Below are 14,384 nucleotides of genomic sequence, written 5' to 3'. Positions count from 1 at the left end.
ATTACTGTTACACCATGCCATGAGCTTAGATAGCAATAGCATTGAAAGCGAGTGAAGGGAGCGCGAAAGTGAGATGCAGACAATTTCGACAATTTCTACCTTGAGCTTAGATAGCAATAGCGAAGATGCCGAGCGAAGCGAGCGCCAAAGTAAGATGCACAATTTCTACGCGTCGAAATTTCCCCTAAGCGTCGAAATTTCCCCTTAACCGCTGTGCTGTTGCTAAGGGAAACCAAATACCGTATGCGTGATAATGTTTGCACCACCGTGTATACCATATACCGTATGCGTAATAATGTTTGCACCATCGTAGTAAAATAGTTCCCGTTTTCTCTGGGCATACAAAACGAAATGAAACGTTTTCGTGATTTTGGGGACAATTTCGAATCGAACATTGCATCTACTCTTGGGAAAGGTGGTTCTTCAACTTGATGAAAATAACCAACGCAGAATAAAAATAACCAACGCAAAATAAAACTACATCCATAAGGTTGGGCCCAGTAAACGGGCCTTTTACCGGGCCCTGCAAACGGGCCACGTAAGCGAGTCCTGTTAACGGGTCGTGACACTGGGCTATGTAAACGGGTCCTGTAAATGGGCAATTTAACCGGGCTCTGTAAACGGGCCGTGTTACCGCCGTTTACCGAGCCCTGTAAACGGGCCGTGTTACCGGGCCATGTAAACGGGTCCTGTAAATTGTTCGTGTTACCGGGCCCTGTAACCGGAACCAGTCAACGGGCCGTGTTACCGGGCCCTGTAAACAGGCCGTGCTACCGGGCTCTGTAAACGAGCTGTGTTACTGGGCCCTGTAAAAGGGCCGTCTTACCGCCGTTTACCGGGCCCTGTAAATTCGCCGTGTTACAGGGCTCTGTAAACGGGCCGTGTTACCGGGCCCTGTAAACGGGCCGTGTTACCGGGCACTGTGACCGGGTCCAGTCAACGGGTCTTATAAACGGGTCCTGTAAACGTGCACTGTAACCTGGCCCTGTAACCTGGCCCTGTAAACGGGCCGTGTTACCGGGACCTGTCAACGGGCCCTGGAACCGGGACCTGTAACTGGGCCGTGTAAACGGGTTCTGCAAGTGGGCCGTGTAACCGGGCCGTTTTACCTAGTATTGCACAAAAATCATTCAATCACGAGCGATCGTAGATTAGCGTTTTATTGTGGTGGGGAGTGTTTGCGTGTGTGTGTTTTTGTTTCGTGATTGGGGAAAAGTGTGTAAGCACTTGGCGTGAGGCCTCGGTTGTGAGTCCGGCTCGGGGACGGGCACTAGTATGAGTACGGCCATCGTTGGCTCGTCCAAAGGTGAAGGCGCGAAACAAGTGGCATCGGTGGTGGAAGTGTGCGGGTGCGACGAATCGATCGGAAAACTGCTCGGGTGACACGCCGTCGAGGTGTGCGTTTAAAATAGAAATAGTTTCCCCAGTTCCCATCGTCCACTGTCCACGAGGGGGAGTGAGTTTGTGCAAACTACGATAAACGGTGCGTGTTTCTGGCGTGTAGTTGGGAAATAAATTCACCTCCGGGGAAAACTGGACGCACGATGGCGGTGAACGTGCTGGACGAGGATCACTTCGCGATCAGCGCGATCGTGACGGTTGTGATGCAGGTCGTCTTCTTTCTGATCGCCGCCATCTTTCAGCTTGACAAGCTGACCGACTTTGCTGGGGGCGTCAACTTTATCATCATTGCCTTACTGACGTTCTTTCTCGGGCAGATCGACCGAACACTCAAGGTAGGTTCAACGGAAAAACGTATATTAAACTAAAATTATAAAAGATGTGTTGACGATGATATCATGTTTACCTTTTAGAATATTTGAAAAGCTCGGTTGGTAGAGCACAATTTTATATAAATATTGTTATTATGCAACTATTATAAATTTTGTTTCTGTGGAGCTTTACAGTAATTTTAGAAATATCCAAAAAACTGCATAAAAATCATGAAAAGAGGATCTGCCAAATCAGCATAAAAAGCAAGATTACGACATTCATTTTAAATGCACAATACGTAAACACTTCACGATTTCAAAAAAAAAAATCATTTTATGTTTACAATAGAAAAGAAAGAAGAAAATTAGTGTTTTAGTCAGCTTAAGGGCTATTAAAAATGCTCAGGTCAAACATAGCCTTGTATTATTTTGACAAAAATTGTGGGCAATTAAAACGTTAAAACGTATATTGCACGACGTTTTCTTCATATTACAATTTTTCTTCACTGAAAACGAGTTTAAGTATACAGAAAATAATGTTTTCTACTAAACCTGAACGGGGAAAATTATAAGCAAAGAACCCGATTTAGCAAATCTGGTATTGAACCACATGAATCTCCTTATACGAATATTGCTTCCAGCACAAACACTTCGATCGACTTGGGAGCCTTCGAAACGTAGCATATATTCCACTGGGACATATTTATGTGTGAACTTTTGCAACTATTGCACTCCTCTGTTCGAAAATATTGTTTGCAACGACGATGATGATATTTATTGCTCGAAAATTCCGGACTTTTATCACCGAAACCGAACGGATTCAAAGTGGGGCAGGTGTTTCGAATGTATGTCGTTGAAATGCTTTTCCACTTTTTTTTCTCCCTTCCACAGCAGTTATGCTAGACCCCAAAGGAAAGGCACAAAGATGAAGGGTACCAGAAGCGAGTGCTTCTTTCGACTTCCTGGCAAGCGGTTCGATTTTCGGTGCCTTTTCCAAACACGTATCCTGGAATGCAACCCAATGTATGCACTGGCATCCTTTTGAAGCGTAAGGCATCCGCCCGCCTGTTCGTGCAAAGCTCAACAATTTTCACCCCCAAAACGGGTCTGTCGAAGTGTGTTCAATGTACCAACCGAAAGGGAGCTTCGGAACCCAAAACCGTAAACCGTTTTAGAGGAAATAGGAACTCGAAAACGTCGCGATAGCGCCACGTGAGGAAAGCGCTGGAGCCGGGGTTAGTTTCGTTCAGTTCGTTCGTGCTCTGTTTTCCTCTTCTTATCGCTGTTGTTGGTCGTAATCCAAGTTGTAAAAACTCAATTTATACAAAGTGCATCATGCACCGCCGCCAACATGGCAATGACACGAAAATCGATATGCACTCTCTTTTGCGACGGCGGAGTTGGCGATGCACACTCTCGAAGGAATCGCCATACGAGGATCCGACAGACCGCAACGGATAATCCACCAATTTAGCACCATCAACTGCTTTGCATGCAAAGCTTTTATGAGCGCCACGAAACTCAGCAACCTCACCATCGAAGCGGTGGTATGACGTTTGGTTACACTTTTGCAAGTTGTTATTTTCTAGCTTTCTCTTTTTCGACTTGTTCGACACGGAACGTCGTGACTGGTGCTAGATATGATTGCTTTATCACTTCCGCGCAACAAGCCACCTATTTGTGGACGGCATAATGTTAGGTTGAAACGTAGCAATATAACAGCGAAATATTATAGGGTATACAGTAGCGTTCGGATTTGCCATTTATATGACTTATGCCTGGGTTCGCTAGGGAGTTTAATAACAAAGGATAGAGTCATATAGAAAATAATAAGTTTATTCAATCAATATGAAAACTATACTTAAGAGTAGGTCTATGAAAATTTAAATGGATATTATGAAATTTATATAGATTTCTGTGGATTTTTTTATATCAAAATTCAGCATACGATACGTAAAAGTTGTTTTACAAACGCGGTACTTCGTATTCGTTGTTCGGAGAACACTTGCTTTGAAGAGCTCAAAGAGGTTTGCCAAACCATTTTTCGTCAATTTTGAAGGTACTCTTGTAGCTCTATCCAAAATGAAATGTTATTCTGGGCAACTCATAGTTGTATAGGAAACATATCGCGATGGTTTCAATTATAATAATGAAATTCATCATTTATTTATTTATTTTGATCAATTGCAGCTATACTAAATGCTATGCTTGATTGCAACAAAACTTCAATAAACTAAAATGCTATATATTTGAAACTAAATCATATTATTTCTTATAGTAATGACTAGCTTATTTGCCTAAACTTAATACACCAAGCACAACTCTATAATTACAGCCAATCTCAATAGAGTGGAAATACAACTATTTCCTACCACGGGCATGTTGTCGTACTTAATGTATTTATTGCAGATGTATTCAAAATAATACAAGCCGAATATATTTTTGTAAGGGGCACAATTCGTTAGTTTCCACCAAACTAAACTCATCCATGTCACCCTGAAGATTTAATTTGATTTTTGGCAACTTACCGTCCGCTTTTCCCCACTCTACACCTCGCCCCATGCGGGTGTGGCATGCAAAAAACCCGTGAATAAATTCCCACAGCGACAGCCGTGCTTCAACTTTTCACACTTAAAACGGGGTAGTTTGAGGTTTTTCCTCCACCCATCTCGGTTCACCTTTCTTTTTTTCGAACCTACTTGCGGTTGGCTGCGGCTGTTTGAAATTCTGCAACTGCTTTCCTGCTGCTGGATGCTGTTCGCTCGGGCGTCGCTAAGATTTACTCGACACAACGAGCGAAGACAAAAATCGTTTCATCTTTTGCCCTCTTTTACTCGTTTTTGTCCTGTGTTTTACCGTTGGTTTGGTGGTTGAAATGAGAATGAACAAAATAGAAAAAAGAAAGAAATCAAATTTGCCTCCACACAAAGGTAATGAATTACCCCGACAGTAGGAGCAGAAAATATACATAAATAAAATATTCACACTGGGGAAAAAAACAACGTATTCCGAAGCGGAGAACAGGAGGTAATGGTACACTAGCGGAAGCTTGTTGATTTGCGACTCATGCCGAGTTGGGGGTAAAGTTTGTTGAGAGAAACTTACCGTCAGAATGTGGACCAAATTGGAACCCAAAAAAGGGCGAAGAAAAACTATGGCCAACGGAGGGTTTTTATACATTCGTTGGATGCAACACTGCATTCAGCATTCGCGAGCACATTTATTTTCCATCCTTCCTGTCCGGTGATGGTTACGGATGGCTTCTGGGCCGCAGTGTGCTGACTCTCCGGACTGTTGGTTCCGTTGTCCGTGGTCAACGCGCGAAACGGTTCACGGTCGTAAGGTTAGTTACAGCTGATGAACGGATAGCCGCAGTACGGTTCCGTCGGAGGATTCGCACAAACTTTGCAGCAAAATGGAAACTGCTGTTCTTGCGCCTGAACCGAGAGTAAGAGCAAACGCTTGCCACAGATCGCCAGAGTACTCAGGCGGATCCTATTTGCTTGTCTAGATGTCCTTCTAAACATGACCCGGTCGGTGGATCGTTCGCCTTCGCGAAGAACCAGAAAAAATAAAAGCCCGGGCTTGGTGTTTGCACTTTCTACCCAACGCACACCTCTTCAGTGATTCTATTTAAGCCCACCATGTGAAGGAAAACGAAGGACACGGGTAGGTTGCACCGATGAGCAGAGAAAATCTTATTTGAATGGAACCGCAACGCGCCACGCTTCTTGATGTGCGCTCCGAAAATCACCGACCAAATAAAAGCGTCTGAATAATTCATGAGATTAGAGGGGATACGGCGTGCGGCTGTGGGGAGGGGTACAATAAGTTTCGTGAGAACTTGGGCAACTCACGATACAACCGTACTAGCGTGAACTTCCGGGACCGGAAACTATTTGTTCACCGAATTCACGAGCCGTTTGGTTTTTCCCGGGTCTTTTTTCTGGTTTGCTTTTTTTTTTGTTTTTGGAGTAAACTAAGCCCGATACGGGGAAGGGAACATCGAAGCGAAAATATAACGCACCACGCTCGCCAGAACCGAAACGGGGCCTGGCTCCCGACCAACACACGAAACGCCCGCTTCAATTTAGGTCAGAGTGGGCGGGAGTTGGTGTGGAAAACTCTCCCATCTTTTTGACTTTCCCCGGCGTTCGGGGGCGGGTTGGTGTGTTTGGAGTTTCCTTGGGTGCGATTTTTGTGCCTTTGCTGCTTCCTTTCGGCTCGCCGAAGGAAACACTTCCGGTACATTTTTGATGTCTGACTGGCGTCGGAAAGGCGGGTACCGACTATATGGGTTTATGGGATGTAAGGGTGGGAAGAGGGAAAGGCAGTTCGAACAATTTCAAGGGTACTTTTTGTATTATTAAAGACCATCTACGAGAACGAAGCGAATTTCATTAGAAGACTTCTATTATTCAGAAGATTTAATTTTCTCTTGAAATTTAAAATAATGCAATGAAGTACAATTGCTAGAGAATGTGTTCACCGGCTCCGATTCACTTACTTCGATGCGGAGAGTAAATTACATTTCAGAAGAAGCAAACATACAATTCGCAGAGTGTGTAAAATTCATTTCCTACTGGCAGTAAAAAGTAACGTGAAAAATACATTCGGGAATGCCATTTGGACCATGAATGCTTTCCTTCTCCTGAGATGTAAACCCTTAAAGGGGGAAAAACGTCTGACGAATAGCTAAATGCAATAATTGAGACTCCGTAACACCAAATATGAAAAATTATAAAACGTAATTAAGTAATTAATAAAATTTATTGCAGGAATCAGTTTTGTTAATAATATTTTCACACATACCGTGAATATTTGCTCACATTCGTTGAATATTTTTTCCATTAAAATCATCTACAATATTCAAATAGAATGATGTATTTTTTCACAAAAATAAAGCAGTATCGTTAAAAACTATTATTAATAGAAACAACTCTTTTGAACATTTTTTCTTCCAATGGATCACCTTAAGGAGTTGATTTTGAATCTGTGAATATGTTTTCAATGTGGTAAAGATCTCTAGGGGTTTGTTTTCCCGTAATTGATATTTATTTCCAAATTCGAGAAGTAAACTACGCGTTAGAAAGTGTCCTTGAAAAGAAAAGGATCATCAATTTGTATACCATTCTTTCTCACCAAATTGCGTAGTTTGGCTCTCTTTTTGTTCGTCAAAAAGCGGTAGTTGGAGCCTACGACGTCTTCCGGTCTCCGAATGACTTTGTCCTCTTCTTTTTCAGCCATAAACGGCCATCGGAGGGGGTCGTTTTGTGCACCGTTTTCACGCGCTTGCCTAAACGTCTTCCCCGGCCGACGGTAATCCCATAATCAGCAACACTTTCCTCCGCCACCTCGGTGGAAAGTTGAAATTTGTGTTCCTGTCCGAGGAGGCGGCCAGCCAGCAGCAGCCGGTACCGTTTCGACAGCGCCGTTGTGTCGCAGGAGGCTGCCAGGGTGGGTTATTGTGTGCTGTTAAAATCTTCGGACGAAACGGCCGGCCATGCTAGCGGCTTCGTTCTCCCCAGCCGATTCATCTGCAATGCAGTCAAACCCCGTCCATGTGAGGGGAAACGGTGGGTGCCATGGGGGAAACGGTGGGTGCCATGGACGTGGGGGTGAGGGGGAGCGTAGCACGGAAGTTTCGGTAACAAACGTTCGGTACATGCGCCCCGGTTCGAATGCAATCAGGTACTACGAGAAAGAAAGGGTTAAAGCGCTTTAAAATCGATTAAGTCTGGTGCAAGAAACATGTGTTCGGGGGGAGTTTTGTGCGTGTTTGGGTGGAGATGGAATGGTAGAAGGACGTTGGTCGATGTTGGACTCGTTTGTAAAACACAATTTTTAATCCCGGCTTGATCAGTGCGATGAAAACCGAATTTACTGCAAAGAAAGTAACCTTATCGTGCCGATTGAAACAAAGAAGTTGTTTTTTTGTTTCCATAAGTGTCTCTCGATCTTCCTTCAGATCGAATGTTTTCACGCACAAAGCCAGCGATGCGCGAAGAAATACGCCTCGAATTTCGAAACAACTGGTTTCCCAATTTCCATCCCAACGAAAACCATATGTAAATCAACTTTGGAATCTAATATTCACAAAACTTTGACGACTACTAATCGTCGAAATTTTCACTTCGATGCATCCCGAAGCCAGGGCAAAGCTCTAGTGAACACTCGCTTTCCTCGAGGAGTTCTGCCGAGAGTTCATTAACAGTCATCAAAGTTTTCGGTGTGAGGAAAGGAGAAAAGTGGCATTGCCGTGGGTTTCTCATAGAAAGGTAGAAAACTAGAGGAAACCAACCCCCCACCCGTCCACACTGCTCCACCGAAGTCGACCAGAGCAGGAAAGCATTGACAATTTTATATCCGCCGGGTGCCAACCGTAAACACCTTCAGGGATCTCGCTCGTTTCCATCGAATTCGGATCACTATTTCGGCGTGGAATGCCATTAGAGATGGATGCCTGGGTTTCCGTCACGTCGGCACGGCGATACGTGTTCGTGGAAAATTGAGAAAATTGGAACAAGATTGCGCGGAATGTCACAAAACGGGAATGATTATTTCGACGACACGACGGGTGAAATGGAAGCGAATCATTAAGCGCAACCGATGGCTTCATTTATTAATTTTAGTATGGCGTGTGAAATCTTCTGACAAAGTTGGTCACATTTTTGTATTGGTTGAAAAACTTAGTGCTATACTTTAGGGATCTACAGGAGAAATGTATTACACACATTTTGTAGCTCATGCCATGAAGTACGTTGATTTACATATTATTTATGTTTTCCAGATTCTTGATTTCCATAGACAACAATAGGTTTTACTCAACTTAAAAATTATCTAGGTATTTATCTGAAGCATTTTTGTTTCTACGTGAAACTAAAAACTGTGACCTTGTATCTGATTTCCACCTAGGCTATTGTGTCGTGTGTTCCCTCCATCCTGGCATCATCCATCTACATTTCTAGCTTAGACAATGTCGGTAAATATAGCATCGAATAAAATCCCACACGAACGCTTGCCGGTTCTTCGAAAAGGCTGTGGCCCTTGCCCATGACCCGGAACGCCTTTTCGAGATAAGGAGGAAATAAATAGGCTTAAAAATCACCTCCGAACCATGGCGTCGGCATTTTTGGAAGCCTCGCGACGAGCAAAGCAAAGCGAGAGGAGTGAGAGGAAGAGAAAAAGAAGAGCGACGATTTTGACTTCTCGGAATGAAGCCATGAATTCCAGGGTATCGCTCGTTTTCTATCGGGCTTTAACTAGTAGCGCCAAACCGAGAAGAAATATGCCACCAACCGCCAAGAGATGAAGTTTTCAAAAAAATGGGAGAAAAAACGTCACCACCTCCGTTACGTTCGTTTCAGGGTTTGTGAGATGGGTTCTCCGTTCCATCCCCTCCCCTATTAAACATCGATATGTCAGTCACGTTCGCGTTCAACACGGGGGCTCGAAGGGCTCAGGTACTCTGGTAGATTTTGAACGTGAAAAAAGCGATCCAAGGAAGCGCGACTTCGGGAGTAAAATACGACGCTCCAAGGAAAGTTATCGCAAGTATTTTCTACTCGATTCGTCATTGGAATGCCGGGCCCTGGTGTGGAGCGGGGGAAAATGGTGGATGGGGTAGTAATAGTTGTATTTGCGCCGGCAATAGTGCAGGTGAAGGCGCTATAAATATTACAGCATCCAATAGATTGATTTTGTGCTCCCGTGGTGCTTCACGGCGTTTGCAATATTTTCACAAAGCAATGAAAAAAAAAAACACACACACAAATAAATGGGAAAACCCTCCAGAATTTTTGCGGAGACATTGTTGTTAAACGAGGGACGAAATGACCGAAGGGTAGGTGGGCCAGATGCGAGAACTTCAGAGTCCTCTTCACTCCATTCGAGAGATCATTCTAGTGTTGAAGTTTGTTGGGTTTTTCTTTTCCTTTATTCGGCTCGGACGGAGAAAACCAAACACCGGAAATAAAAATCAACTTGTTTGTTTATTTGTGTGTTGTAGCCGAAAAACTGTTCGAAACTGTCGTGTCACATCTCGGTGCCCCCAATGTTGTATCTCCCAAGGGTACCTGGGAAACATGTGGGAAATCATTGCTTACAGGCGAGTGTAATCAACAAATGGCGGCAAACGTTGGAACGTAGAAGAACGAAAATAAAAAAAAGCACTTTACGGGCGAAGGTGATATGATTGATGTGACATTTGAAACATTTGAAGGTCGTTTGCTGACTCCATCATAAAGTCGGTAAAGTAGTGGAGGGTTTAAAGTGTTTTAACGGAGGCAGAAAAAGTTCTAACACGCAACACGTCAACGGGGGAGGAAAAACGGACAACCTCTTTGACCGCAACCGTCATAAACATGCGAGTGCAGGAAACGCGACAGTTGCAACCCTTTGCCTTACCAAAGGGCAACCAGTTGACCGTTTCGAGGATCCCCGGCGCGGTTATAAATAGTGGTAAAAACATCCTGTAAATAAACTACAGTTAAACATTACGCCGAAGGCTACCGAAGACTATTGGACTTGAATGCAACTGGCCGGGCTGCTAAAAGGCTGCACTTGCTTCGTTCGTTTCCGGTTATGAACGGAGGCTTTCCGTGCTGGGCCCGAGGTTGACCTCGTGTGTGTCGCCGGTGTTCCGTACTTGTTGACCCCGTTCGAACTGAGGCACAGTGGGCCTGTCTGCGAACAACTGTTATTCTCTGTAAAAACTTATAGTAAACTAAAATCAGACGAATGCATACAATTTATCCTTTGATGCGCAGACTTTACAAGTATAGTGTCCTAGAGACGGTCGTTGTTTTCAAATCATATTATAATCATACCTCGATTATTACGGCAACGTCTGTCATATCATAATAAATAAATATTATTATTTAGAATAATGTTGCTTCCTTGGCTGAGTTGTCGAGTTGTTCCCGATTGAACGCTTTTTTTTCACCTGTAAAACATGACTTGAATAATGCACTAATTATATTTAAGTGAACTAAGATTTCCGCCGATCCTTGCTTCTCTTCAAAAATGGTAATCTTACAACTAAGCTCGATTTAGTACTTTTTCGATAATGTTTGTGACTGCTTGGACTTCTGTTTCCGTACTTTACAAGAGAATTATTTAAGGCTTTGATATTGTTTAATGTTGAACGTTGTTACGGAAGAATGTCATTTTTTCAAAGATAAATTGATATTGTTTTTGAAATGTTTCATTTAGATTTAGATTTTATTAAGTCGATGCAAACTTTTGGTAGGGAGGCTATTTAATTTGAAATAGTATCTTCAGATATATTCTATCTCACTGAAGTAAACCAGAAATCAGATAGTTTTAGTAAGCTGATGAACATTTTTGATTGAGAGGTTAACAATTGTTCTAATATACTGTTTCTCTGAAGTAAACCTAACAGAGCAGACATTCTTGAAATAGTATTAAGTTGTTACCCACACGATAACCTGCGTCGTAAATAATTTTATTTTCAATTAAATTCGAGTTTCCGAAAGTGAATGATCTTCAACAACCCGATCTAAATGCTAATGCTTAACTATAAATGTGTTTATTTGTTTGTATGATTAACGTTAGCCATTTCATGTCCTATAAATATTCCTACGATGGCTGTTTTTAAATTTTCACTATAAAGTTAACTTCATTGGGGGAAAAATATACACTTTCTCAACTAAATTAATAGAAAAGTTTTCAAAAATGCCATCAAGGAAGATAACGGTAACCTCCCAAATGCACCAACTAAGCCCCACTGTGCGCTGATGACATGTTTTTCAAAGTATCCAAGAGAGAATGGTTTTTATAAGCCCTAGCTGAAGACAACGAGCTAACGGGGTCAGTGGAAGCAGCTTATTGCACTGTCAAAGATGGAAGCTAGAAAAGTCTAGAACCATCCAGGATGCCCTTGATGCCTCCCTTGATGACTAGAATGCTTCCGGTGGAGGAGAACTTGAAATGGCCACCACATAAACTTGAATCAACCATTTTGAAACAAAAAAAGCAAAACAAGGAATATAAAATGTTCAGAGGTAAATAATAAAAAGCAGCGTTCACATTTGCACGTATGATGCATCGAGCACATCACCTCCGACATCGCCACCAGGACACCTACCATCCCAAAAACCTTGAAGAGGTGCTCGAGCCGGAATTTGAACCACTCTGCTATCGTCCCAGCTACGTTTGCCAGCAGCTCGTACCCGTGGTCTAGTATGGGAAAACTCGAACAACACAACACAATAGTTGGTATTGAATTTCTGTACTCACCTCTCCCCCGTACCACTATCCAGGGAGCATGATTTAGGTTACCGGTATTAGGGCCGTTGTTGAGACAAGAACAACACCGGTAACGAGCGCACGGCCGGTCGGTCGCTCCGTTTAGAGCTCGAGCCGAGGGCTTAAGGGATTGTGTGTGTGTGTGTGTTGCAAACACACTAGCTTCTCATCATCAATCATCGTGCCTGATCGCACCGGGCAGATTCGTACTGATGGCAACACGGGGCTGCTCATCTGGCTGGCTCATAAATGCGCAGATATAAGAGTGCTACAGTTCACCGCTCCTTAGGTAACTGCTTCGATCCGTTTTCCTTTCCATTTGCACCCCCAGGGGGGATGTGGAAAGCTTCACCTGACTTCGCAACAATCTGAAACACTTTTCGCACGGGAGCGTGGAGGACACAAGAAATCAACCACTCACGCTGTTGGATGGAGTTGAATTTCCACGTGTTTATAAGTGAATCCCTTCGTTTTGGAGGGAGACAAAAATGGCTGAAGGAAGCGAGGAGGATGATGATGATGATGATTCGCTCAAAATGCTCCAAAAACCGGAGCCGAGGCTCTGTGGCTGCTGGCGCACTTCGGCTCCTCGTGCGAGCATATGTGTGGTTTATGTGCGATGATAAATTGCACACTCAACTTTGTAGTTTTCTGCAAGCTCACCGAAGCAGCTCGATGGCTGGATCGGTGAAGAGCTGTCCAAAGACGGCAGGGAATGGACGTTAATTTGCGCCTGCTGGTAGACGAACCCTGGGAAAAGCATTGGGCTTCTATTGGATTACACAAAGGACAGAGAGATCTCTCTATTGGAAGGGAGATTGTTTGCTTTTCTTTGAAAATCGGTTGTTTGCTAATATGGGCGGAATCCTTTCGATGTTTTGTGTGTGTAAAGATGCCTCCTTCGCTTCGCTTCACCACCACGGAACTGCTGTATCACCCCGAAAAAAAAAGAAATGGGGACCACTTACTCTGTATTGTTTGTCCGAATACAGCTCGGGATAAACTTTACAGAATCGTAAAGGGTAGAAGGCGCACAGAGGCGGAAGGCAGTAACACGGTTTGGGAAATTCAACTTTCCCTATCCAGAGTAAGCTGACGTAAGGCTGCATGGTTTAAATGGTTAGCTACAGAATGTACCCTTTGCATATCGGAGTTTGCACGTAGACGGATTGCGTGTTTGCTACGCTTGCATTTCTACCTCTTCCCGTATTCCTGGTAAATACAATCAAAATCGAGTTTCATCCCAATTAAGATTGGATGATATTTGCATTCCGTTTTATGCACAGTTTATTTTTAACGAGAACTGCTTTCCGCATTAAGAATGCGACGGCTGCCGGACGGGTTCAGTTACACGACTCGATTTGGCTTCTTCCCACGTGCTACTCGCTTGACGTATGATTGGTTTAAAATTGAATAAGCGCTTCCATTACTCACTTCGTAACCGAATCCGATTACTTTCCCGTAGATCGGACAATGAGTTGTGCTGGCGTCGGAGCACTTTGCGCAAAATCAATAATCCATCTCAAATAGATTCGCAACACGAATATGATTTCAATCGGAAAATTGTTTCGTGGCTTCGAGTAGTCTTGTGTTTTTCCTGTTTTTCCGATCCATGCTTATCCATCCGCGAATGCACGGTTTCACGTTGCTGAACACAAGTTTGGTAAAAATGAAATCAAATCGAAATTTGAAATCAGTGTGTACGTAATCGATCTAGATTTCGATATTACCATTTAATTATTTAGGGCAATCACAAACATCTTAGATTTGACAATTTTAAATATTGAATGAGGGCGGAAAAAATCGTTATAATCCTATCGGATTGTTTTTCGTAAAATGTACGAAAAGCAATGCAAAACACATTTCTGGTGATTTTCAGAAAACAATAATAATGTCAAATATGTTTTATTTTTAAATCGCCCCATAATGAACACTTTAAATGACATCATGAATTATAAAAATTGTCATTTATACGTCATTGAACGGAACCTTGATGTTATATTTTTTCTTTAGTTCAACAGTGTCATTTCTGTGTTCTTTTTTTCAAAGACAAAAAAGCCCAGCAAATAGCGTTGATTTAAAAGGACAACTTATGTAATGAGTTCTTCTTCTTGGCGTAACGACCTCTTGGTCATGCCTGCCCGTTAAGGGCTTACGAGACTTGTTTCCCTATTGTACGTGGATAGTCAGTCCTCTCGTACAGGGGGGGGTCCGGTCTCGGTTGGGATTCGAACCCACGCCGTCGAGGTGGTGAGCCCCGGCGCTCATGGGCCGATTTTCTAACCGGCGCTACCGCTCGGCTGTCGCGGACCCCCAAATGAGTTCTATTCTGAGCATTATTCCTAGTACTAATATTAGGGGTATTCAATCGAAGCTTCATATTTTATTTTTGTTTAGCCCCTC

At 43.2% G+C, this 14,384-nt stretch overlaps 1 protein-coding gene across 1 annotated transcript in view; it reads left to right on the top strand.

The window, feature by feature from the left end:
• Positions 1–1,544: 1,544 nt before the first annotated feature.
• The window catches only part of LOC131281520 (uncharacterized), a 42,006-nt gene continuing 29,166 nt past the window's right edge, over positions 1,545–14,384 (top strand). Inside the window, exon 1 of the mRNA XM_058310854.1 lies at positions 1,545–1,736. Coding sequence (XP_058166837.1) covers positions 1,545–1,736 — 192 coding nt within the window. The remainder of the gene's footprint in view (positions 1,737–14,384) is intronic.

Source organism: Anopheles ziemanni, chromosome 2, assembly GCF_943734765.1.
Source record: "Anopheles ziemanni chromosome 2, idAnoZiCoDA_A2_x.2, whole genome shotgun sequence".
NCBI lineage: Eukaryota > Metazoa > Arthropoda > Insecta > Diptera > Culicidae > Anopheles > Anopheles ziemanni.
This window is presented reverse-complemented; position numbering and strand designations above follow the sequence as displayed.